Source organism: Melanotaenia boesemani, chromosome 10 (assembly GCF_017639745.1).
Source record: "Melanotaenia boesemani isolate fMelBoe1 chromosome 10, fMelBoe1.pri, whole genome shotgun sequence".
Classification (NCBI taxonomy): Eukaryota; Metazoa; Chordata; class Actinopteri; order Atheriniformes; family Melanotaeniidae; genus Melanotaenia; species Melanotaenia boesemani.
Genome location: NC_055691.1, coordinates 20,271,473 through 20,298,819, shown reverse-complemented (window position 1 = coordinate 20,298,819; position 27,347 = coordinate 20,271,473). Strand labels below are relative to the sequence as shown.

The window sequence follows — 27,347 nt, the reverse complement described above, 5'->3', positions numbered from 1 at the left end:
ATTAATATTCGTAACACCAGAGGACTCTGTGATGTCATATTTTCGGCAACCAAACTACACACTTCGGATAAGCAGGGTGTCAGTCAGAACAAGCTCCATGCTAAGGCTACCCTGATCCATCTTCTGGGACTTTGACACAGCTGTCTTCACCACAGCGAACTGGTGCAGCGGCCTCTTTACTGCTGACGACGCTCCAATCCTCTTTTCAATCTCTTATTCCATCCTACCATCACTTGAGAACAAGATCCTGAAACCGTGCAAAGACTCAACTCTCAAAAAACAGAAAACACTATATTTTAAATTAGATGTGAAACCAGCATTTAAGACCATGTTCTTTTTAGGAAAATATTTACGAATGTAAAATCAAGTGAGGAAAAAAGGTATTGGTAGCCATTCTTTACGCTTTTTTCTTTAGTTGCCTCTTGCTGGATTTTAAACAGAACAAGGCAAATAAATAAATAAATAAAGTTACTTCTCTTTTACAGCTTTTTTTTTTTACAGTCAACAACCTTCTCACAAAGACAAGGACTATAAAGACAATAATTAAATCTAAATGAGCTTGACATGTCTTGATCCATTTCAATAAAATGTTTAATATAGACACAAACTGATAAGACTTGAAGTACAGTTGACATAATCAGAATAAACCTTTCACGTCACTGTTGAAGTAAATGTGATCCTATTATAGTCAGTTTATTTTGTTACAGTATTTAGATATGATGAAACAAAGAAACTTTTAGAGGCCCTTAAATCGAGCCAACCAAGAACTGAAATGACACTTATACAAAAGTGATCACCCTGTTTTCTATAGCTGGAGAATTTTCCAGCTCGTCTTTTTCAAGTATATCTTGTTCATTTAGTAAATGAATAAATAAAATAACAATGCCACAATACTACAAGTGAGACGTAAGCGATATTGCACCATCTGATGGCACGTACCAAAATGTAACATCTTGGCAAAAATAATGACAAATACACGTACTTAGAAATCCAAATTTAGGAACACTAACATTCACAAATAAAAATCCAAACCACAACATTAAGCCAGAAAATTCTAATACTTTTGAGGTTGTCTCTAATTATATCTGTGTGTGTCACACCCTTTGCTCCTGAGTGGGTAAGTGCAATGTGCGTTATATATTCTCAGAGTTGGCTTTAGAGTTTTATTGGCTGATGTACAACTTTTAAAGGCAAGCAGCTGTAACGTGAAGTCAGATCCTGTTGTTCTTCTTTAGTACTTCTACATACTGCTGCTTTGCCCTGCTGATGGGGTCCAGCTCCACTCTTGAGGCTGAGCCCACAGGAGACATACGAGCCGAGGCAGCGTCCAGCTCTGCTGTGGCTGAGGACCGAAAGAAACACCACAGTTACCACCAACGTGCAGCTCCTGCTTCAAGTTACACAACGCTGCCACATATGCAGACAGTATTCACGCCATGTTTCCAGCTTCAGACCGGACTCACCGCTGCTCAGTTCTTTTGTTATGTTTCTGTCCAACTCGCTCTGCATCTGGAAAAGAAGGCAAGCTACTTTAATATTGCACACGTACTGTAGACAATAAATACTTTTTCAATCTATTTACACAGTAAAAGCAAAGAACTTGAATTAAGCTTCAACACCGAAAAACGCTAGAGAGTGGAAAAACAGGAAGAAAATCCAGACTTTGCTGTGAAACACAGCAGCTCATGCCAAACATGCAGGCTGTGGTTAAGAGTAAAGCTGTGTGTTCAGCAGGCGATTTAAAAGCTTTTTACATCTCATTCTGAGGCATCACATTAACAACAAAGTCACGTCCTTACAAATGGGCTGTGTGACGAAGCAGTAGTCCGTTACATGGAGCGTGTAAATTAAATAATTGTGTAGCACTTTAGGTTGTTTGTTCAGACACATCTTCACACTTCTTTTACAAAAGTCACAATTCGCAAAAACTGTGACATTTTTTTCCCATAGGAATGAAAATGGGATTTGGTCGAAATGTGTGTAAAAAAACCTACCGTGGACACCTACAGCTCAGTCCTACTTTTACCTTCTTCTTCTCTTCTTGTTCTCACGACAAGAATTTAAGCCAGATTTTCACAAGCCAGACAAACGGACTATATCAGGGGTAATTTTGTAGTTTGATTGGTGGGTCACTGATTGCTGTGTCTGAACACGACAAAGTCTGAAACACTGCTGTCTCTGACAGGCACAATTGGGGGGGAAACAAGGACAGGGAAATAACACACAATACACACAAGGTAAAGCATGGTGAAAAAAAAAAACAACAGTATGTCTTGGAAACAGCAGAATTACTTTAGACATCGTCTAAAGTAGCCATGCTTCTGATGTTTCCAGGTTGTGATATCGTGACAGCCTCATTAGCTTAAAATTGGCTTAACATTTGGCCTCCGCAGGTGGGAATAAATAAGAAAACACACGTTAGCCTTGGACTGCAATTTAATGCAAAAAAAAAAAGAAAAAAAGAAAAGGATCCTTCTCCAAAGGTATGAGTTAAAGAGAAGACCATGTCAGAACGAAGCTGGAAATGGCAACATAAGCTGAGAAAGTCCAACACAAATAGATACAAGATAGCTAACATGCTCAGTCCTTAAAATAATAAACAAGCACCTTTTAACTGCACCAGTCACAGCATCCTTGTTTTCTAGGAGTTTCACAGCAAACAACCACATAACGACAGTAAAAGAGTCCATGTTGAAAATGAGCAGATTTTCCATTAATACCATTAAACCACTAACTAAAGCAGAGTCGTGAGGAAAACCACAGAATCCTCCACAGTTAACTTAGAAAATTCTACTTGATTATTATTTTGGAGTTTAGGCCGTAAACCCTTCAGGTTCTGACATGTCATGTTTTTTTTTGCAAACTTCTCGCTTCAGATAAAATAGAACTTGTAAATCCTGTAAATCCTAGAAAAAGCTCTTGATTTTCACTCAATCAAATCTGAAACATCAGAGCCACAAATGTCAGGCCAAAAGCAGGGAAACGTAAATAGCAGCAGGTCAGACACTGAGCTAAACACAACTACACACCTGGTTATGAGTCTGGCTGAAGAGAGGTGAGGTGAGAGACAGACTTTTGAGCTAGAAGCTAAAAGAGTGAGAAATAGAAGATAGGTTAGAGGTAAAGTACTAGTATAAAGATTAGAGACATAAAAGTGCAGGAAGAAGAAACAAATAAGGAAAAGGGGAAATAAATCATATTATGTTAGCAGGTTTTCTAATGTTTTCCCACAGTCTAAAGTATTTGATGCATAATGCTTCAAAACCTACAAGTGATATATCTTTGTGGTTATGACGCAACATGAACTAGCATGAACAAAAACAATGAATTTAAAAGAAACTTCACCAGTTACTCTGTTAACACAGACAACCACAGACGGCACTGATGGGTAAAGAAAAGTGAACGTGAAGAATATTCCTTTACAATTTCTATAACCGATTAAGCGTGCAATTACACACAAACCTTGGCCAGATAGTCCTCCACCCGGCTGTTCTGTCCCTCATTCACAGGGCTGAGGAGGGAGAGCCCCAGGCTGAGACTCCTGTTGAGGGGCCCAAGTGTAGCCCCGTAGTTTGGTGGTGAACCCAAAGAGCTCAGATCCATCGAAGGCCCCATAAGGCTTCCATTTGTGATGTTGCCGGTGATAAGAGACCTGCTCCGCTCGCTGAGTAACTTGGAATTGGCTTCTGTGAGGCGACTGTTGGCCCTGTGGATGGAAAACAGCAGATGAGCCGAAGGATTTCTAGTCTTTTTGACATGATGTAAAAGCAGTGTCGTATGTAGCAGGCTAACGTGACGCAATTTTAACCTCTCCAGTTTAGCAGCGAGGGACTTTCTGAGGCGCATCTCCTCTGTGTAGAGTTGGCGATATCGCTCCAGCTCTGTGCGTGTGGAGTCCCTTTGGTTAAGGCTGTCCTGCTGGGTGTTGCGGGCCCGACCCAGTTCCCCCTCCAGCTCGCGGATCTTATGCTCCAGCTGAGAGCGCAGGTTCGCCTCATTGGCAGCTTTAATTTGATCTAAAGCTTCTTGGGATGCTGCCTGAGACTGGGGACAAACAAGATGTTAAGATGGACACGTGCATAGTTTTATATAAAGTTATGCCGACTTTTTTCTGTCTAAGTCTGCTGTGTTTTTTACCTGGAGGAAGAGGTTCACCTGCTCTAGTTTCTGTTTTATCTCTTGCCGGGCTCTCTCCTCTGCCTCATGGCGAAACTGGTCCACCTGGCTTTGCTCCACCTGAGCAGCCTCCATTTGTCGTCTCAGGTTCAGCACCTCCTCCTCTAGCTGCCTCCTACTCCTCTCCAGCTGATCATTGCAATGGCTCAAGCTCTTCAGGGAGGCCACCTGATCGTTAAGCTCCACATTTACTTTTTCCAGCTGGCTGCGCCGCGATGTTTCCTTTTCCAGCTGCACCTGTAGATCATCCACCTAAGACCGAAGACATGTTTAAAGGCAAAGCCTCAAAAGCTGAAGTATGAAATTATATGTAAGAGTCTGAGAAGGGAACTTTAAAAAGGTTTAAATCAAAATCATTGTGCTGCATCAAATAGACAAACCTTGTCTTTTATCCGCCCAAAGCCACCATCAACCTGGCTGTGTCTGCCCAGGTCCATTCTTAGACTGTTTATTGGCGATCCAAACTCTGCCCCTCCAGCATCTTGATCCCGCAGTTTCTTTTTTGCTGTCTTTAACAAAGTGCGCAGCCTAAAACACATGTAAACACAATACATTTCACAGACAAAAACCAAACATAATATCCAACGCAAACCAGATCCGATCAACACAAAGACGGGTTCATAAACCCCAAACCATTACTGCAAAAAAAAAACAAACAACAAAAAAAAAAAACATAACCATTCATACACTGGATTAAAAATATCAGTACATAACTACAAATGAGTTTAAACGCATCATGGAGACTGACTTATACATGTAACATGTTTGAATAAATACATACAGAGGTTAGTCCTATGCGCAGTACTGTGCTAAGTGGTGACCTACCCTCTTATTTGCTTCCATGCAGGCAAACTTTCATGTATTCTATTAAAGAAGTCTTGAGAAAAAAGGTTTTCAGGCTTTCTGAGGGTTGTTTAAAGTCTTTTAAAATTCTCTAGTTTCTTGGGACTTTGACAGCTTTTTGCTGATTTTTTAAAATCCAATAACATTACTGAAGTAGTGTGGGATCAGCTTCTCTGAGAAGGTAAACAATGACACTAAAACATCCAAAGTAAGATCTGTCCTTGAAAGAGCCTGGAGAACTATTCCTGAAGACCATTGTTCAAACTGTGGTTTTGCTTTATATGAAACATCTCCTTTTATGGATGTATGTTTCACCAAATCTCTCCACTAATTTCCCGCTTCCATGGCAATAAATAACAACAGGAGGGTTGGCTCAGGACTTTTGGAAAGTGCTGAAAAATTACTTACAGAATAGTGACACTCATAAAACAGGCACAAATGAGTAAGCGAACACAAAACATTAACAGCAAGCCTCAATTCCCAACTTATTAGGTTGGGAATTTAGAAAAGCACATCTTTACAAAGGATACAGACACTGGTGTACCACTCTTACATAAGCCAAGAAATAAGTCTTCTACTGGATCTCAGGAGCATCTAAATAGTAGGAGGTACTGCCACAGGTCACGAGGAAGAGTTTATGAGTCACCTGTACATTTCTTTCTGAAGTTCTGTGTTTCTCTTCATCTCTTGATCAAGACGAGTGTCGACAGCCTTCTTCTGCTCTGTGATTTTCTTGGCTTTCTTCTTTTCTATTTCCATCTGGAATAAAGGCAACACATCAACAACTCATGGTCCAAATCCCTTATGTAGTCTAATGGCGACTCAGATCCTCACAACATTGGCCAGTCTAAGAGAGAAAGAGTGTGATCACCTGGCTGCTCAGCTCCCCTTTTTCCTTTTCAAGCTCAGCAAGGCGCAGTCCTAACTTTGAACGGCTTTTCAGCTCCTCCTCCCACAGGGCCTGAGAATCCTGGGCTGTGTGAGATAGCATGCTTTGTTTCTGGACCTGCAAAGAAAAAAGGTTATATAGTGGGTCAAAATTTTCATTAATAATAATAAAAAAATAAAAACAATAATAATAATAAAAAATTCAGCAGTGTGATGATAAGAATTTTCAGACTTTTGTTTATATCAGACCCTCACCTGTGGCCCAATTTCTACTCCATTGTCACCATTTATGACTAAGTCTATCAAACAGAGCTACTTTCTATAGTTTTTGTAGTTTTAAGACAAAAAAAGATGAGACTGTCTCTGTAAGAAATAGATTGTGAGGAAACAGGACAGACCACCAACCTCTCTACTGAGTTGGTCTTCCAAAGTCATCTTACTGCTTTGGAGATTTGTTACCAAGCCCTCCAAACGACTGCGGACCTACAGAAAGAAGAAAAGCTTTTTTTTTTTTTTTTTTTTTTTTAGGAATTCAAGGGTTTTAGAAAGTTCATAGCACAGGAAAAGAAGAAGCATGCATCACACAGCTCCAGACGCAATAACAAGAGTGAAAAAAGACACCACAAACAAAGATCAAGAAGAATAAAAGAGTAACGGCATTTTTCCATCACCAAGAGGAACACAAAGACATTTCTTTCTCCACCTTTATGGATTTCTTCTCTAGCAGCAGAGTCTAAAAACCAACAAAGCCTGAATACAATTCATTTCTTAAAGAGTGTAATTTTATTATTTATCTATTACTGAAGGAAAAAAAGTCACACAGAAACTAAGCCTACAACCAGAATACTAACCCCTCCTCCAGGTGAGCAGTCAGTTAGCTGCAAAAAGATTGCAAACCTTAAAATATAGGAAAGACCTTGTATATAGAGTCAGTTCTTTAAGTTAAGATATTTCATTACACCTTCTTCAGCTGTAAAAGGCAGATATGGCGCAGAGAGACTCTCACAGAATCCAGTAACTGAGTCAGGATTTCAGTACTCACCATGGCGGCTTCCTGAGCTCCTTTCTGTAGAGCTTCAATTTTGTTGGACTGTTGCTTAGCAGCAGCTTCCAGTCTGGCATTCTCAATCTCCAACCTAATGATACAAAGTGTAAATAAATTTAAACACATGTAGAGTCCTGCTTGAAAACATTTGTACCAAATAACAGCAAATGTTTGATTATTTTAAATGTTGTGAAGTTGCTTGTCACACTTACATGATTTATCATAAAAGAATTTTGAACATATGTAGTATGTATTCAGACAAATAACATGAGTAATTTAAGAATAATTTGTGTGAGGAAAGCACATACCTTTGCACTGCTTCCTCCAGCTGTTTAATGGCGAGATCAGAAGCTGCAGAGGCAGACAGCGCCTCCTGGAGTTTCTGAGCAGCAGTGGTGAGTTCCTTTTCCCTTTCATCCAGACTGCTTTTCAGACTGTTAATATGTTTCTCAGCCTGAATGTACTGATCTTCACTGTCCTCAAGCTATGTAACACAGACAAAACACATAACTCAGTAAGTTATTGTTCATTACTCACAACCGTTTAACCTGAAAATAATGATTTCAGCACACCTAAGATGTATTACTTTGTGATCATTAATACTTTGTCTCAGAGGAGTGAGAAAATGCCAGCACAGGGTGTCCTTATTTCATGCCATTACCTTTCCTTTGAGCCTTTCCAAGTCTTTGAGGAGTCGAGCCTTCTCTTCTTCCAGGTCATTGCGATAGCGTGTGTTGACCTCGAGAGAAGCTTCGCTCATTGACAGCTTCTTGAGAGAGTCAGCAAGCTCCTGCTGCAGCTGCCTTAGATTAGTCTGTACAGACAGAGCCAGAGAGGGCAGAGGCTGGTTAGATATAAGGGACATCCTTAACTGGCCTGTGGCATAAAGGCTAAAAGTGGGTTTGGAGAATGAAGTTAGGTAATCTTATTACCCTGTACAGTCTTAATCTTACCTCCCTTTGATTCTTCTCCTCCTCTAACTTATAGATCTGATCACGGAGATCAGCAGCCTTACTAGCAAGTTCTTTATTTCGGTCCTCGACTAGCTGAACCCTCTCCTCGCAGTCAGAGCGCAGTTTGGACAGAATGTCACTGAAACGCTCTTGGGCATCTGTCACAGCCTTCTCCTTTGCAACGCCTTTATTTTGGGCTTCTTCTAGCTGTTGCCTTAGTAACATGGACTCACTTTGGGCTTGGGCTAGTCTTTCTTGTGTCGCTTCTTGGCGTGCTCCAGCACGGCTGACCAACTCCCTCTCAGCCTGCAAAGTGGTCTCTAGCTCTTTTACACGTGCAGCAGTCTGGTCTTTCTCACGCTGCAGGACATCTAGCAACATGCCCTTCTCAGTCAGCTGCAGTGTGACCCGGTGAAGCTCATTTTCCATGCTATTTGCATGAGCTTCTTCTTTGGTCAGCTTCTGGGAGAGGCTGTTGACTGCCTCACGCTGACTGGCTGCTTCACCTTTGGAAATAAATTATTAGGGTTACAAACATGCTTCCAGTTAAGCTGAAAAGATTGCCAGAGAAAGAAAGACTTCTTCACAAATACTAACCTGCGAGTCTGTCTTTAAGACGCTGGTGGTCCTCTCTCTCCCGGAGCAGAGCTTTCTCGGTTTCAGAGTGTGCTGCCAGGCGAAGCTCAGCTTCCTTTACTGCTCCGGCAAGCCGGGTGCGAGTTGACTCTACCTCCACCTCCAACGCATCGCGAATATGACGCTCATTTTCCAGTCTGGTTTTTGTTACCGTCAACTCGCTCTTCAGGGTGGTCAGTTGGTTATTGCAGCTGAAAACAGTTTGGGTCACAGTTTCACTGCTGTGTTTGAGATCTCGTCGAACATCTTCAAGCTGTTCTTTAAGGGCCTCATTCTCCTCCAGAAGGTGGCTCTCCTTGAGACTGCAGTTTGCCTGTGATCGTTCAAGGTCCGTCCTAAGCACAGTCAGCTGCTCGTGTAAGCTAGAGATCTGCTGAAGCAGCTCCCTTTCCCGGTCACTGGCCTCGGTGAGTTGAGACAAAGCCTACAGACACCAGGAAACATCAAGTAAAGACAACCTGCAATTCACAAGCTATCGCTCTTTTGTTTCTTTCAAAGAATATGGTTAACTCTTAATAGATTCTTGACACTTAATTCTTAACAATTTTTAAAGAACATCTAATTTTCTAAGTTAAGAAAAATCTAATTTTTTAAGGGCCTAGTCCAGCGAAACAAAGTAATGCACAATGAAAAAATCCACACTAGAAATGACTTAGAGATGACTGCTAGGAAATTTGAGGCTGGAGTTCATGGCCATGTCTGCGATGCTTTGGGCCTTTCTCAAGTGTCAGAAAACATCTGCTTTTTCAAACTGTAAACTCTCAGACTGCCAAAAACTGCCAAAACGACTGTTTTCTGGGCTTTTGATAAGTGCAAACTGTTATACTGAAACAAAACTACCAGGTTCTAAAATGATAGGTTGATGGTACAATGGTAAATGGTAAGACCTTTTAAAAAAGGCCAGTATTGATAATGGGGTGAACAGATTGCCTGATATTAAATCATAACTTAAATGAACATTTTAATTTATTATATCTGCTTTGTCTCCACCTCTGAACTTAAATGTGCAAATATAATCAAAATTCTGATACAAGAAATATATCAAATACAACACCAGATAAAAGCCTTCCAATAACATATGCGAAGACAATTCTGAACACGAGTAATTAACATGACCATTTCTGGATTTTGATACACATTTGCTGTGTTAGATGACACAAAAAATCAGTGTTTAAAAACATCTATCATGTAAACACTAACTCATATAAAGAGTCTTAGACAGTAAATAACGCTTATGTGGAATTTAATCTGAAGTTCACAAAGTTTTTTTTTTTTTTAGCAAAGTTGTGGGAACGTTTGTCAAAGTTTATCATTTCCATCTACATTTTGTAAAGTGCATGTTCACATTTTCTAAAAAAATTGTTAATGACTAATCAACAACTGTCTTGCTGCAGACTGGTACACTGCAGACATCTCTGTTATTTTTTTGCTTACACCACAAAAATTGAAATTTACTCATTCAAATACTGTAAAATAACACTGCCTGATTTTTGAGTCAACCAAAGGATTACCTCATTGCTTTTTCTCATGGTTCTTTTGTTCTCCTCCTCTATCTCTTGCTGCTTGCGGAGATGGCTGTTGAGCAGATTTTCCTGTAGAGTCCGTGCACTGCGCTCCTGTGCCAGCAGCCTCTGGATCTCACTGTGGTCCTCTTCAAGCTAAGTTCACCCAATAATGTTACAATCATGAAAAGACCAAACAACAGCTGGACAAGATGAATACTCCTAAAATACTGGAAAAAAAAACATTTGGAACCACCACACATTCTTTATTTTAAAATGATGCTTTTAAAAAAAAACACAAAAACAAACTAACTTAAAAAAAAACATCAACATCAAGCTAATTTTCATGACTTTTTTAAGCTGGTTTGGAGGCTGTGCTGCTGAAGTGGTTTCTTCTCATACACTCATATACTCTTTTTCGTTTTTAGACCTGTTATAATTATCTATGGAAACAGAAGAAATATTTACCAGTGGGATCAACTGATTAAGCTCTCAAAAATCTAATCAATGAGTGAAATAACACGCCAAATCCTAAATGAGTTGGAAAAAGCCAAGAGGATGCAGGACAAGAAATTTAAACCATTTCTTCCAACCATTCTGATGGGAAATGTGAGATTGCTAGCTAACAAATGAACAAGCTTGAAGGGCTAACAAGTATACAAAAGAATACAGAAGACGCAGTGTTATTTGTTTCACCAAGACATGACTGCAGGAACATAACCTGCACTCTACACTGCTTTGAGACTTAATGAGAAGATTGTAAGAACAAACTGCAGATGAGACTGTTGTGAGTTTTCGTTCGTAGAGTTATTGGTTTTTCAAAACATAAAATATTATAGTGCCACAATGATCAGTTTCAGAGATTGCTTCAACTTTAGGAATAGTTAATTAGACCATATGTGGTATCTGAAGTGATCTCAGTCAGTTCAGAGGGGCAGAAGAACAGAACAAAACTGTTAAGAAAATGGGAAAGGACAACTTTGTCTCTTCTGATCTAATCATCTCATTTACATATAGATAAAACTTAAAAATAAGTGAAAACTGCAGCGGTATAGCCATATCTAGAAAATGTGTTTCCCACATCCTAATATGCTCTAACCTTATACCAGATCACTACCACCACAGCTAACAACAATACTCTGCAGTCAAACATTTTGTTTTTCCACTTTGTGATACTAGTGTTATTTTTTTTATATTGTTTGTGTCACTCTTATCTGTTATCTTGTTTTTCTATCTAAGCTGCTATTTGCTTTCCTACTGTTATATTTAGTCAATTTTCCACTAATTGAAGACTAATTAAATAATATTCTTATTATTATAGCTCAAGTAAAGTTGCTCTTGTATATGAATGTGCTGGTATCAGCAGATACAACAATTTACGTATTGGAATCAAATTGGAACCTGACAAATATGGATTCCCTTTAGTTACTAATTGAACATTTTTATTATAAAAGCAGAATAATAAAAGAACTGCACACTTTAGACAGAAAGAAATAATGAAAGATGCACCTGCTTCCTGTCGCTGATCAGCGTTCTCATCTCCAGCTCCCTGTTTCTGAGTGTGAGCTCCACCTTCTGTCTCTCCTGAACCTCTAGCTGATGCTGCTCCTCTGTCCTCCTCAGCTTATCTCTGCTGCTGTTGTACATCATGGTGGCATTACGACGATTCTCCTGCTCCTGTTTCAGCTGAAATCTGTACCAAGTGTCAAATAGAAAACTTGTGGTCAACAAATAAAAATATAATACAGATGTATGAAATAAAATAAAATAATAAAATATAAAAGAAAGGGTTACTGAGTAATGTAACTTTGAAAGGAGGGAGTGCTCACTTGAGGTTTGTGACTTCAGTCTGTAATTCCAACTGGTTGCGCTCTAGCACAGATTTAATGTCTTTGACTTCCTCCAGTGAGCTCTTTAACTCTGCCTTTTCCATTTCTAGCTGGTTTGCCTTGTCTGCTAGATACCCATGGCGACTTCTTGTCTTTTGGATGGAGCGTTCATATTCATGGAAAATGTTCTGCAGCTTTGCAATGCTTGTTGAGTCTGTGACAAAAAAGAAAAAGAAGGATATGATACAGTCTGCATCTGGGTTTTTAATCTCACACAAATCTTAAGAACATCTGTGTCAGATTTTGCCTTTAAAAAGGGTGGATAATGTAAAGACATTTTCCCAGTTAAACACACAACTAAGTCCAAAAAAAAACTAAAAAGCAAAATTAATCTCATAATATGTTTGAACCTGTACCCAATATGGCAGAGTCCAGCTTCTGAATGAGGAGAGATGCATGACGGCATCCTGAAGTGGGTGAGTCAATGTCATCTGTGGCTGTGTCAGAAGACTGAGAGAGTTCATCAAAATCTTCCGCCATGTCCAATTCTTCAGGGCTCTGAATATGGAGACAAAATGTGACATTAAAATAATTGACTTTCATATTCTGTTACCATCTGGTCCATCCAGTAACTGACTAAATGTATACCTCACCTTGATTTTCTGTTGTCCAATAGTTGGCAACCTGAGCACAGCAAACATAAGGGAGAGAAAAAACAAAACAAAACACTTAAGACTGATGAGGATGCACATGAGCAAAGAAGTCACTTAAGAGTTATTGGAAGTGTAATGGTATAATGCAGTATACGATTCTGTTTTGGGGAAACCAACAGTTAGCCATGTTACCAATAGTGTTATAGTTTGATGTGAGCTTTGTCTGAACGCAAAGTGTATTTCTGCCCTGGTTTGCTTAAGCAAAATAAACTTTTAGAAGTCTGTCTTCATAATGCAGTAACATGATCTTAGAAAGTATTGACAACTTCTGAATTTTATCCTTCCGTTTTTAAATTTCTCTGCTTTATTCATTGTGCAAGTAACCACAGCTTTCAAAAAAACAAAGTTTTGTTTAATGTTTTTATGATCTGAAAACTTGCAAAGAAACCCTAATTTCCTGTAGAAAGACCCCTTTCTCCATTATCTGACTTACAGTCTTTAAAATACACCTTGCATTCAGACTAATAATACCTTACGGGTTAGTGACAGTGAGATAAGCTGACACACAAAAGTGGCATACTGCATATATACCTTCCTTCATCGTCCGACACGTCACTTAAAGAGCTATCGTCAAACACAGAGAGAGGATCTCCGTTAACATGTGTTTTGGTCTGAGGGGCTCCGCTGCACCGGACCCCCCTGACCAGCTCCAGCTGTAACGTCCCTTTTACAGCTTGCGCCTCTTGTTCCTTGCTATTGCAGCTCTGCTGGAGTGGGAGATGCAATTGCACTGGAGCCCTGTTGGTGCTATAGAGAGCAATACACCTTATAGTCAATGAACAGTGACATCTACAGCTTAGGGCTTTCAGAGGCGTTGTAGAAAGGAAGTAAAAAGGAAGCTGAGACAGGATTCTGTCTATTGAATGAATCAATGATGAAAAAAAGTGCTGTTAAATATTTCAGAGGCAATTTACAAGAAATCAACAGTATGTATAGTCATATCTAAAGAATAGATAGTTCTGGAAGTCTTGTTTGAGATTAATAGGAATGATGGCATTTTTTTACCTTTTCTTTGTATCAGAGCTTAAAATTGATAACACCTACAAAACAACTAATGTGTACCTTTTAGAGACAACAGGTTGTTGCTCCTGATTAATTCCTCCGACTGGACTTGACAGGCAGCCTAAACCAGTCTCAAGTTTCTCAGAACAACCTTCTTCCAGTGCTGTTCCTCCACCATCCCAGGAAGCACTTGATTTTTTAACTTCCATTGGAGCCTTCGCTGTTTCTTGACCTACCTGAGAAGACAAAAGTAAACACAGTATTTGATAACAAGAACTGAGACATTCCCCCAGCTGAGACAAGCTGGGGCCAGGCTTTTAAGATGCATTTTAAAGCAGGGACTTGTACACTCTATCATACATAATTTAGTGTCACCCCTCCCACTTGAGACCTAACACCTTAGTGTTGTTACTCTTAAAGTAATTTCAGTTGACTTAAAGTATGCATGAATCCATGCGATGCATCCACTGCTGAATTCTTGGACTAAACAGAAACGAACGTAGTCTGTCTCTATGGAGTATCAATTCTAGCAGTGTATACAGGATGTTACTTGCATCACCTTTTATGTTACCATTTAATTTAGATTTAGTTGCTCCCTATGTGAATGAAAATATCAAAATTGTCCATTTACATGTTTACATATCAGACTCAATCTTTTTAAATAACTAAGCATGCACAAGATGAGGAAAACCACAAAGGCTCAGTTGCCATCCCATTGCATTGGCAGGTCTTTCCAAGATGAAATGGGATACTATTTACACAACCTTCACACCACATAAGGTAAACAGGTTTAGCAAAAAAAAACAAAAAAAACAAAACAATATTAACATGCAAAGTCCATGCATGGCAAAAGATGGGTCACTACAGCAGGACACACAAGTTTTAACTTCTGGTATTTTTAGCCAATCAATGTTTTCTTCGCTGTAAATCTGAGGTGAAGGCTCCCTCAGAGTACAGCTAATTTAATTTAAATAAAAATATCAACTCTACCTTGTTTGAGGTTGGTTAAAGTGACACAGAAATGCCAGAAAAACATGCACAAATGATGTCTTTACATGAACTTAAACACGGACAAGGCAAATCTGCATGTAACAGGACAAAAAACATAACACAGCTGTGAAGGAAAAAGAAAGAAGGTAAAATCATGAATGAAATGGGGGAAATAAGAGAGAGATGCAGTCTAGAAGAGGCTATGGGAGAGGCGTCCTCTACCTCTTTCCTGAGTTGGGTCTTTTCTTTCACCAAATCGAAGAAGACAACTTGCGGCATCCCTACCTCAAGGTTCAACCCTTCCATGTCTGCTTCCAGCTCTTCATCAGTGACACAAGGACGTTGGCTTTGTGAGGGCAGCTGAGAGATCGCATGCACTGCAAATTTGTCCTCTGAACTTGCACCGTTCCTGTCAGCTTCATCTTTTAAGTTTTGGTCTACATGTTGCTTACTGTCGTCTTTTAAGAATGAGCTCTGGTCAGTAGCACAGACAGGTTTGGTGTTACCAACACTAAAAGCTTTGGTTGAATGGTTTATGCCATCTATGCTTTCTTTCTGTGCTGTGGTGAGCTGTGGTGAAGCAGGTATAAAATCATCAGCTGGTTCTTGACAACTGCTGCTGTCACTAGCAGGCTCCTCACAGTCCTCCATCCTCTCCTCACATAAGGAGTTGTCAGGCGACGCTGTCGGGGAGTCTTCCAGTCCAGACTCTCTCTGCTCGGGTATGGTAAGAAGGACAGTACTCCTTGCTCTAGCTGTGGGACGAACAATGATTTCACCCTCTTCTTCATCGCTTGACTCTTCCTCTGCAGATGTGGCCTCTCCTGTGGCCTTGTCTGCTGGATGCTTTGATTTAAACAGCTCTCCAAACCTCTCTTTTAATTCACCAGCAACACTCTTGAAGGTGGACTTTACTTCCTTTTTCTCCACCTCTACCCAGAGCTTCTCATAACGCTTCTCCCATGGTACGTCATCTCTCCCACCATCTCTGTCTTCAGGACTGCATTGGCCTCTAAAGTCATCATCCACTTGGCCTGAGTTATTCAGATCTAACACACATCTATCTATTGCAACATCTTTCTCCTTTGATGACATGAGGGGAACAGTGAAAACAAAGAACAGACTAAGACAAAAATGCAAAAACTAAGTTTGGACATAATATTCAAATATATATGGAGACATTTGAAATATGGATGCAAAACCTCATCTTTCCATAACACAACAGGCTAAAACATTTTAAAAGGCTGTTATTAAGGATCATCAAAATATGTGATTGCTGTGTCTTTGCTCGTGTTTTAGTTGCAGCAGATATTTGTTTGGCCTTAACAAGGTTAGTGAATCAGCATGATTATCCAATAAATGTGTCACACACAAACAAAAACTAAGCTTTTGGGATGGCAGATAAACAAACCTGACCAATAACTGACACAAACAGGGAATGTTGATCTTGCCAAAAGGTTTACAATTAAAAGCACTGTCAAATATTTTTCTCAACATGATCAACTTAGTCTGCACAGATGCCCAAACCAAAGAGGGACTGAACAAAGCAATCACACATTTATGTGCACAGATTTACCAAAACATGACTTGCTGATGTACTCTGTGATTGAGGAGGTATGGATATACTGAAAGAAAAGTAGTATTTGGAGGCATAAATGATATTTTTGGAAAACTTCTTACCTCTTGGTCTTGTTTATCAAGCTCCACACTACTTTTTGTGTCTTCTGTCTTCAGTGAGAGCTCAGGGGAATCTGAAAAGGAGACAGAGGATTAAACCTGAATGCAAGACGTGAAGAGATTAATGGAAAAACTTCCACCAGCCTCACCTGGTTTAACCAGTGTTGGAGGCTCAGATATATTTTGAAGCTGATTGTCAGTCGGAGATGTTTTGCCAGGGGAAGTTATCTTGTCGGATTCCCAATCTGATTCTGAGGGGGAGCATAAGAAAGAGATAAACACTCTTGAATAAGCCTGGATCCTGAATTGAACTAGTATGTATATATATATTGCAGAAAAACAAGAATCTTACTACATTTTACCTTCCTCACTCTCTAGTTTCTGATGCACTATCTTCCTTGCGCGAGGTTGGGGTTGGGGAGCAGAGTTTGAGGGTGTGCCGGGCAGCCTTTTCTCAGACCTGATGCTTCTCTCAGGTGTTGTGGATGCTACGGGAGCAACATCCTCTGCCGTCTCATGAACAGCTGAAGTGAAGCACTCTGTAAACTCCTCCAACCCAGGGGAAGCCATTCTGCGGCCAGGTAGGGTCCTCTTACTGGCAGTACTGGCAGAATCCCAGTCTGATGCATCTGTAGCATTAGCATAAGATACTGTAGGTCACTAAACAAAAATAAACTTTACACTAAAGTTACTAAGAGGAAAAGGTCACTTTACAGTGGGATAATCATTATACCTTCATGGATTGAGTGAATGCACTCATGCATGGCTATGAAGAAAATTTGAAGTAGGCTTTTACTCTATTGCACTATGCAACTGGAATCTTAAAAAGTAAAACTAGTGCTACAGCTCTAGTAAATATGGTTAACTAATCTAACTTTGGACATCTTTACTGACCTGCTTTTTTAGCTTCAAAAAGAGTGATGATAGAAAATAAAATTATACAAAAGTCAGTGCTGTGTGCAGATAATGACTAATCAAAAGCTCAAAACAGGAAGAAGCAACAGAAAATTTGAAAGTAAAGCTTTCACAACAATGTTCTGTATATGTCAGACAATTTCCCAGCAGAGCTTCTTGATTTTGGTAACAGACTGAGACATTTAGATAACAAACATAAATGATCAAGGTAATGAAGGGCAACCAAAAATAGAGCATTAGAAGAGTAATGTACAATCTCAATAACATTTAAACATATTGTATTTTTTTCATCTCACCTTCGAGATCATCAACATTACCCAAACCAAGCTCTTCCATTAAATCTGTTAAATTAGAAAAAAAAGCACTAAATTACATGCAAACAAATCCTCAAAACAACTTTTAAGTTAATATTCTGCTTCTGTGTACCTTTCTTTGGGTCAACATCTCCTTCATGTTTGCTCAGAACAGGTTCCCATTTTGCCCTTTCATTCTGGAAGACAAGACAAATATTCCCATTTGATTCCAACAAATCACAGATTTTGTTATATTCGTCCACATTTGTAGTTAAACTGACCTCTTTCAGTTGACATTGATCTCTATGAACTGGTTCCCCTTGCTTATTGCCATTACTGTTGTTTCCAGCTGGAAGAAAAGAGACATGCTTGTTATCTTTTCGACAAAATGCAACTTCATCCGTAAACAGCAAAACCATTTCCTGATGATGCAGAATGAGGTTGTCAGATCGATGCAGAAAGCATTCCCATGCAAATGAGCTTCAGGTTAATTAGCACTGTCGTAACGTACATGCCCACGTATCAGCCAGGCATAAAAAATCCACATACAGTTAAACTGGGACACAACTTCAGTAATAGCAGAGATTAGTAGCATTTTTACTAAAGTCTAGTGGAATAAGCAAGCTATTGGAAAGAGTGTTTGATCATGAGCAGCAGTCGGGACGGAGCAGTGGATGCTACATGCAATCCCTTATGGTGATCATGAGGTGATGCTGAGATCACTGGCATGATTAGCATGGACCCATGAGTTAAGACTTTCATACCCTCTCCCTGGCTGCCTTTTGGCCTGCCTACACTTCTGCGAGGCTCTAGCTCTGCCATCCTACTGTCTCCCTTCCTTCTTAAAAAAGAAGGGACGTAAAACAAATCTACAAAAGAAAAGCAACAAGTTGATGGAAGTCTGTTTCACTTGTCAGAAAATGTGTTGTACTGTAGATTCTTTATTTCATTCTAACTGATAATAGAAGACCTGGGCAATGTTTGCACACACAAAATTAATGCATCAGTGCACTAAAGGAGTCTTTCTATAACAATAAATAAATAGAATCACACTGTTACTGCTGCATGGAATGGTGCCTGAAATGATTTGACTACATTTAAACAACAACAAACCAGAAAGCATTAAAACATATAAGAAAGTATTGAAATTGACTTACTTTCTTGCAGTGCTTCTTCTGTAGTGGATGTCTCTTGAGTCTGGGTCTGCAAACCTAGTTTCTCTTCATGAGCCATGTCAGAGTTTTCAGAATTTGACTGAAAAAAACAAAACAAAACAAACAAAAAAAAACAAAAAACAAACAAAAAAAAAAAACAGTGCATTAGAAGCTGTGGAAAAAAAACATCTAAATGGTTTTCCAACATATTGTCTTTACTGTACCTCAGAGTCCCATAAATCCTGCTCTTCTTCGTCTTTCTCCAGACCCAGTTCAGACAGAAAATCTATACATTAAAATGTAGACTAATTATGATGATGTACTTCATCACAAGACAGTTTTACAAGTGAGGTCTTGGTAAATAACAGCAGGGAAATTCTAATTTGTAGGAGCTGCTCTCTAACTGTGCATCTTCTAATTTAAATTTTTGCTTTGATTTAAAAAAGTTAGCATTTTGCATTGATTAAAAACTAATTAGAACATGGTTGCTACTTACTGTCAAAGTCTATCATTAATAATCTATGACAGGATATTACCTCCCATTACTGAAATAATCATCATAATACAAAACAAAAACAGTTAAATCAAGTATTTGGGGATATTTACAGCAGATGTCCTGTATATAAAATGTGACTGCTTATTGTGTAGCTGCTCTGAAAGATGCAGTTAGGTACTTCATGACATATCAATGTACTGAACAGAAACATTAAATCACACATCTGTTCCTTAATTTCCTTTAGAATTTATAAAACAATGCTGTTGTGAGAGGCCCACAGAATGCCAACTAAATCAATAAATAAATAACCTGTGCACTGTCAAAGTGTGACACAAGGTATCCGGCCTGCTGATATTATATCGTTCTTCACTTCTGAGATCTGTTTAAGTATACTAACAGGATAAATTACTACTGAAAATTAACATAATAAAGGAAGATTTAGAGATGCAATGTTAACTCTGAGCCCTGGAACAAAGTTGGGAAGTGTGATGAGGCAACAAACCTTAATTCAAGAAATTTTCATTTTTAATTTATTTGTCCAAAGCTTTGTCTAACAGACTCCACAAAAATTATTTCAGTGATTCACTGATTAACTCTTTTATGTTAATATATATATATATATATATATATATATATATATATATATAAAATAGAATAGTATAGAATAGAATAGAAATACTTTATTAATCCCTTTGGAGAGTCCTCAGGGAAATTTGGGTACCAGCAGCAATACAACACCAACAGTAAAGCAGGATAAGCACAAGATATAATATATACAGGTATAAAGTAAAATAGAGGCAATAAGGTGCATAAAAAGTATAAATAGAATGCAATAAATAATAAGATAAGTTAAATAAAATAATATAAACAAGCATTGCACACAGTAGAGGTGGTACAGATTCCCAGTTCACTTATTGCACGTATAAGTTATTGCAACTGTTTGTATGGGTTATTGTGCATGTGTTGTATATTGTGCACACCTCCCTCTCCCCCCTCCTGCCTAATATATGTATATATGTATATATATATATATATATATAAAGAAAAACTGACTCAGCTATACTCATCGGGCTCTTATACTTGAATGCCGAAACATTTAAGGTTTTATTTTTTTTTATTATTAATTTTTTCTGAAAGTATTGCAAGGTAGTGGGTGGGCAATGCTGCATTCAGATTTTAGCCTTTAATACCATTTCATGAAAATATGGAATTTGTCAGTAAGGAATGACATCTTACCCCTTTTCTTATCCCTGCGGACTCCCTCATCAGGAATGGGTGAAGTGGCATTTGGAGACTCTCTGCTATCTTCGGGTTGGTCATCCTGATCTGACACATCATCTTCCTCTGCTTCCTCAAGTTGTTCCTGCTCTTTCTCCTCCTCATCCTCAGTGGAATCTTCTTTCTGTATAACATATATAATAAAACTGTTTATTCATAATAATGCATTTCTAAAAAGCAAAGCACTAACTCAGGAACAAGCATATGAAAATAAATAATGAATGAACATCTTTGCAGAGGCTACAGTACATTTCATACTACAGGGAATAAACTTCTCTTTACCTGCATATCAGACTCTTCTACATTTCTGAGTGCATGCATTCTTGTGCTTGTGCTGTCTGCTTCATCAGGGGAGTCTACATCAACATCATCAATGTCAGTCTGAGGCAACACTTCATCAGACAGTGGGTTTACATCTGAACCATTATGTTGACTGCTGGTGTCATCATCTTTAGTGGGTGGATTTGAAAATAGATTTTCCTGCGCTGGCCCTTCATGAAGATCAGCTGATGGCACTCTTGTTTTGGTCACAATGGTACTTTCATTTTCAAGTGGAAAATAAGCTGTCAGTCTAGCCTGGGTTTCATCGACTAACTTGTCACCAACACACAGATGTCCATCAGCAGCGCCGCTAGAAACATCTCTCACGTCAAGCGTTTTGACCGTGGCGCTGGCAAAATCATACTGCAGATTCTGATGCTCGCTGTCTGAGTCCTCGCTTGACTCACAGTCTTTGCTCCGACTGTACTTATCAGCCACCATTTTTCCTTCTTCTGGTTTCACGTTCTGAAAGGATTCATCATTTCCATCAATAACAGAATGAGGAATCACTTCGTTATCCCCATCACTCTCAACATCATCCATTTTAGGTTTGTCTGCTACCTTTTTGCCTTTTCGGTTTCCCGTATTCAGTGACTGAGAACTGGTTGGGCTGGAGTGAGATGTCTTCTTTGCCTTCTGCTTTTCTGACTCATCACTATCGTCATCATCATCCCAACTACTATCCTCTTTTTCGTTCTCCGAGTCTGATTTTCCTTCCATTTGTGAAGGCTGAGCATCTGATTTCACATCATCATCAAGGGTTTGAATTCCAGTTGTATCCTCATCTTCAGGTACAGTTGAAACTACAGGGGATGGATCATTTGACCCTTTCTCAATACTTTCTTTATCCTCTTCCTCTAAAGACCACTTTTGCTGCTCTCCGGTTTGGTCTACTGTTGTAACACCTACTTTAGAATCATTATTTCGAGAAGAATCCCATTCAGATTCATCTGCGGTTGCTGTGCCAGGTCTACTTTTGGAGTGGGGAGAGCTTGTCAAACCTGTTCCTGCAAATGATTTATGAACATCTACAGCTAGTTTGGGTGAGACACATTTTCTGGATGGTGATGAAGAATCCCATGAACTATCTGGTTGATCTGTTTTTGGAGGTACTGCCGCTGTAGAAAGCAATGCAGTGTCTTCTGCTAGCAAATCTTGTGCTTTAACTTCACATTCCTGTTGTATGGTGTCATTGTTTTCCTCAGCTTCTTTAGGCAACTCGGTCTCACTACCTTCTATTGATGAGCCCCATGAGGATTGACACTTCTCTCCTTTGAAAGCTTTTTTTTGTGATCCATGATCATTTTCAGACTCACTGTCTGGATTTTCTACATCAACTTTTGCTGACACATTTCTTTGATAAGAAATCAAAGTGCTGCTACGATGTCCTTCTATTTTATTATCCTCCTCATTCTCACTGTCATTCCACATTTCATCACCACTATCATGTTTTTTCCTTAAATCATTATTATCCTTTTCCATTTCTCTCTCACAATCTTCCTCTTTAGCGTCAGTGAGCAACGGAGTGTAAGTTTTAGATGGCACAAGCCCTTCTACAGAACTCTGGTTTGAAATGTTTTGATGTGATGACATTAAGCAGTCCTTTCCAAGGCTCTCATCTTCATCTGAAAATTTGGATTCTACTCTGATGGCTGACACAACACAATCTTCTGCTACATCTAATGTTGCTGACGTTTCATAAGTTTCTACACTAGTGGCACAGTTTTCAGTCTCTGCACTGACATTTTTCTCACAGGCATCATTTTTATCTTCAGCCCCAAGAGATGCTCCAGTATCGTCAGCACCGTGCATCTTTTGAGCATCAGGACTTTCACCAGTCTTAAGGGCAACAGTAACAGAAGGTTTCAACAAATCTTCTGGGTCAGTGGTGTCAGCCTGGACTGCAGCAGCAGAACTGTCATCCTCCTCCACAGATCCATCCTCCTCTTCTTCACTTTCTTCATCATCCTCTTCTTCCTCATCTCCCTCCTCCTCTTCATCATCATCATCATCATCATCCTCTTCTTCTTCTTCTTCTTCATCCTCCTCCTCCTCTTTTTCATCGTCTTCCTCTTCTTCTCCAACTTCCTCTTCAGAGTCTTCTCCTGCTGAACTTCCTTCCTGAGAGTCTGGCCTTTTACAGATACTTCTTTTCCTCCTCTCAGCTGAACTGTCTGCTTGTTGTCAGCATTAATGAGAAAATAGAATAGAAAACTGTCACAGACATGCAACTGGCAAAGATAAAAAAAATTACCTTTCTGTAGTTTGGAAGAGGAGTGGAAGTCATCTGGGGTTCATTGGAAAGGAAGGAAACAGGAGGGGGATCTACTAGGTGCTGCAGAGGTTTGATGGGAGATGAAGCCTTTGGGAGGGATGGGATTCTCTGCATTCCATTTTCATTATCTGGTTCTGATTCTGTGCCACTCAAAGATGTGTCTTGTAGTGCAGAGGCTACAGGGCAGGCAGGGATAAAGGATTACTATCAAACACTACTAATTATGGAGACACTGATACTGAAAGTGACAAAGGACTTAAAGACTCTGGGTACCTTTCCCCTTTTTGATCATTTTGCTCAGGTTGACTTTTAATGGTTTCTGAAATACAGAACATTTAATATAGATTACAGCAAAATTTCCAAACAAATAACAAAGCTCCAAAAAGGAGAAAATAATAGCACCAACCTTTTCAAGTAAAACAGATTCATCCTCATCCTCTGAGGAGAGCCATTCATCGGCAGCACTTTTTGAAACCCTGAGGAAAAATTAAAGAGTGCTCACATTTGAGATATCAAACGCAATTATAAACTGTAGAAAGCAATAAGAAAATAGGACTCACCGACTTAATGACTCAGACTGGGAATTGTCCTCAAAATCTGCAGCAAAAAAAAAGATCTTACTTGTAACTCGCCCTCATCAAACTGAATGTCAGCATCATACATCTCACAACACACCTATACATGTGTGACACAGCAAGATCTTAAAAGCACCCTAACAAGCAGCAAAAGCTAAATGACCAGGACACCACAATCTAAGCAGCAGCGAATTTTGCATTGTCTGAAAACAGGAGGAATAATATTTGTACTTTGCAGCAACTGCTTATTTTTACTGACACTCTTTTACTTTTACTTGTTAGCAAAGTTCATCTAAGCATAGTACCTCCCCCTGCTTCATTTGCTCCATGCTCTAGATCCAGGTTTGGCATGAGGAGTAAATAAAATGATCAAAGTCAGTAATGAACAAATCCAATGTACATCATGATTGCTCACAGTTATCTGATGAAAACTGCCTACCATCTTTGTCAGTGGCTGGTCCTCCCAAAGAGAAGCCTGCTTCAAAGTCTTGGGAGGGACTGCCCAACATTTTTTTCTTCTTACTTGGACCTTGATGTGATCCTGAGGCCCGGTCCGTCCTCTGGGTACCATGCTCTATGATCAGGAGGGAACAACTGCAAATGAAACAAGACACCGATGTCATGGACCTGCACATCCAAATGTAGAAATTACAGTGAAATTATAAATCTAGAAGCCTAAGTGTGAAGACAGGAAGAGCTTACGGGTGATGCCCATTCATCACTGCATAGTCATCAGCGGACCATCCTTTGGCATCTTTGAGTATGATATCTGCATCAAATTGCAAGAGCAGCTTCACCATACTGATTTGTCCATTTCCAGCAGCTAACATTAATGGGGACCTGGAGATAAAACATTATGGCCAAACACAAATTGTAAGTGATAAGGATACATTACTAAGCATGCATTAGAAAAGTGTGTTGCTTAATACTAGCCTTTGGTCTTGATCTGTAGAATTAACATCAGCAGTCTCTTTGAGCAGAAACTCGGCCATCTCAATGTGGTCCTCACGAACTGCTACAGTCAAGGGTGTAAAGCCCTCCTAAACCACAGACCATACTCAAAGGTTTACTTATAAAATCATTACTATGGTTTACATACAGACATTTGCAAACTGACAATAACAAGCATAATGCACATTTCTGAAGGCAAACATTTATCATTTTCATAGAATATAAGTAGGAAAATAAAACTTAAACAAAAGACTTTGCTCTGTTCTTGAACTGGTGTTCTATGACCTGCGTTGAAGCATTTGTGCTGCAGAAACCAAGCATTCCTAAATCCCAAAGTCAGGTATGTTATTTCACAAAAAACTGCTATAAAAAAATACAACTGTATGACAAATATTGTCCAGAGCCTGGCATCTTAACTAAGGCCATGTCTCAGACATATTTGGTAACCTGTGGCTTTGAATTAACTGAGGAAAGCCATACTATTAGGCAAAATAGAAACTGTGCAGTGCCATCACCTTGTTCTGAGCATTGATCTCAGCCCCGTGCTGCAACAAGAGCACAGCTGTGGATAAGGAAGGGATGTTTGCTGCTAAATGGAGGGCTGTATTACCATTGATGTCCACCAAATTAGGCTCAGCATGATTTTCCAACAATATGTTCACGCAGCGCTCATGCTGGCCCTGCACCGCCTGAAAAATGTACATAAATTCAAAGACAATAAATCAGAAAAAGAACATTCAACTATGTTGTTTTGGATTAAACAAACACTAACTTGGAGTGTCATCTTTGAGGATTACCTTCATTAAGGCGGATCTATTTTGATTGTCGCATAGGTTAAGCTTGGCTTTGCTCTCAACAAGGAAGTGCACCACCTCAACATGGCCACTAGCACAGGCAATATGAAGTGCAGTTCTGTAACAGGAATGGAAAGAGTTTACTCTAATGGAGACATTAAAGCTGTTACTTAATCCCTTCACTGATTCTTTTAAGGAAGATATGTTAGGCCTAAGTCTTAAAGTCTGAAATACTTAATATCATCATAAATACAATATACTCATTGCAAGTCTGTAAATTATTTCAAGTACAACACTCAGTTACATCTGAGACATTATAAATGTTAATGGTAACTAGATGCTACCTTGAAACACAAGTAGAAAAGAAACAATGACGTGCCATTTAGAACTCAACAGTTGGTAGTTTGTTGTAGTAATGTTAAATATGAGAGTTTATTTTTCATAATCAAGTACAGCAACTCACTATACTGCATGCAAACAACTCTGGTAGCCTCAAAGATACTTTACATATGCACATACACAAAAAAAACATTAAGGTACTGGCAAGATTATGACTAACATTAATAAATGTCACTTATGTTCATTTCTCCACAGCAAACTTTAATGGACATGTCAACAAAAACTTCCAAATTACCTGTTCTCTTTGTCAAGTTGATTAATGTCATTCTTCTTAGCTAGCTGCTTCAGCTTTGCCAAATCACCCTGTAAGGCAGCTTTGTGAACCTTCCCAAGATCCTTGTCTTTCAGGTCATAGCCAGCAGAAAGAACACTCCCATTGTCAGGGGTCCCTTGTGAGTGTTTCTTTTTCTTAGTAAAGCTAAATATCTTCTTCATTTTATATAACAGCCCAACATTGCTTTAGAACCGTTACTACCTTCCACCTTCCTGCTGCTGAAGGGTCACTACAGGCGGCTCTCCCATCCCTAAAATAAGACGTACAAAGCGGATTAGAAGCCTATAAAGTGCTGCGAGCACCGTGGTGTCGCTTCATGCAAGAGTATCACAAATACAGCTCCCAAGAGAGCGAACACAAAGTGATGAAGCTGTCGTGCACGCACGGCGTGATAACCGAGTCCACATATCAGTAATGAGGTAAAACTCATTATGTATGATATCTTATTACTGCAACGCAGTGTAGGGTGACAGCAACATAGCTGTCATGCTAACATAAGCTTTTCCGTGATGCTAACTACGGCATACCTTACACTTGAATGTCCCCCTACATCCAGTAACGACAACAGCTGGGCTAAAAAAAAATGCTAGTTAATGTTTCATCATTTTACTGGTTATGGTGTCATTACAACGAATATAACCACTAATTACATTAGCTTAAATTTGCGGCGCTTCAACGTAGTTGGTGTCGAAGCTTCTTGGTTGTTACCATGGTGACAGGTTACCTGATTAGTAAATTATCAGACCTACCATAAACTCGTGTGTGTGTGTGTGTGTTATTAACAGATGAAAAGTAAACCAGAAAGGTTTAAATATCGTAAAAGCTACGCTTCTTATCACATTAATAATTTTTTTTGTTGCCTAGCAACATTATCTAGCTTCGGATGTCTCTGTGCTGCGCCTCCCACGTCGTCACTTCACCAATGATGCAAACCGCCACATTTGAAATGAATGTGTGGTGGAGTCAAGCACAGCGGGGATTGCCGCAACAGTAACACTAATATACAAAACTCTGGTAGCCTCAAAGATACTGTACACGCATGCAAGGATCAAACTCGCATGAGAAAGTGAAACACTGCTAACCCAATGCTAATTAGCAAACGCTAAAATCAAACGTGGGAGAGTTTAGCTTACTTTGAGTGCTGACTTGAGGACGAATGCATAATAGGAATTTGTGTGTTTAAAACTCGAAATCCGCGAGAGCATGTATGCGAATTAATGATAAAAAAAACAATATAATAGCTTAAATACTAACCTGTTGATTGTCGAAGTCAGGTCAGTTTCATCACGAAGCTAACTTCAAGCTAAAGAATGTATGCCATTGGTGGGTCCGCACTATTTACTGTCCGGGTGACCGAGCCGGGTGGGC

At 39.3% G+C, this 27,347-nt stretch overlaps 1 protein-coding gene across 10 annotated transcripts; it reads right to left on the bottom strand.

Annotated features, from left to right (window-relative positions):
• Positions 1–573: 573 nt before the first annotated feature.
• On the bottom strand, positions 574–27,321 carry si:ch211-272n13.3 (ankyrin repeat domain-containing protein 26). Of its 10 annotated transcripts, none has more exons than XM_041997464.1 (45): positions 27,234–27,321; positions 25,941–26,229; positions 25,310–25,424; positions 25,028–25,201; positions 24,495–24,601; positions 24,264–24,401; positions 24,001–24,155; positions 23,867–23,893; positions 23,547–23,583; positions 23,393–23,462; positions 23,260–23,305; positions 22,966–23,162; positions 20,349–20,514; positions 18,841–18,902; positions 18,620–18,716; positions 18,227–18,331; positions 17,744–17,811; positions 17,596–17,659; positions 17,466–17,510; positions 16,617–16,883; positions 16,404–16,505; positions 16,258–16,328; positions 14,800–15,660; positions 13,648–13,823; positions 13,117–13,332; positions 12,526–12,556; positions 12,289–12,430; positions 11,873–12,086; positions 11,553–11,736; positions 10,053–10,199; positions 8,503–8,965; positions 7,906–8,411; positions 7,614–7,766; positions 7,261–7,436; positions 6,950–7,043; positions 6,759–6,785; positions 6,313–6,390; positions 5,891–6,025; positions 5,666–5,778; positions 4,557–4,704; positions 4,138–4,428; positions 3,809–4,044; positions 3,463–3,706; positions 1,464–1,509; positions 574–1,342 (listed from the first exon to the last, which is right to left on the bottom strand). In XM_041997464.1, the coding sequence occupies exons 2-45, from the start codon at positions 26,138–26,140 to the stop codon at positions 1,212–1,214; spliced, it is 7,125 nt and encodes a 2,374-aa protein (XP_041853398.1). In that variant the 5' UTR covers positions 26,141–26,229; positions 27,234–27,321; the 3' UTR covers positions 574–1,211. The 10 variants fall into 10 exon arrangements, with proteins under 10 accessions (XP_041853398.1, XP_041853397.1, XP_041853402.1 ...); XM_041997463.1 differs by lacking the exon at positions 27,234–27,321 and adding an exon at positions 26,507–26,687; XM_041997468.1 differs by lacking the exon at positions 27,234–27,321 and adding an exon at positions 26,507–26,687 and having other exon boundaries at positions 14,863–15,660.
• Positions 27,322–27,347: the final 26 nt, after the last annotated feature.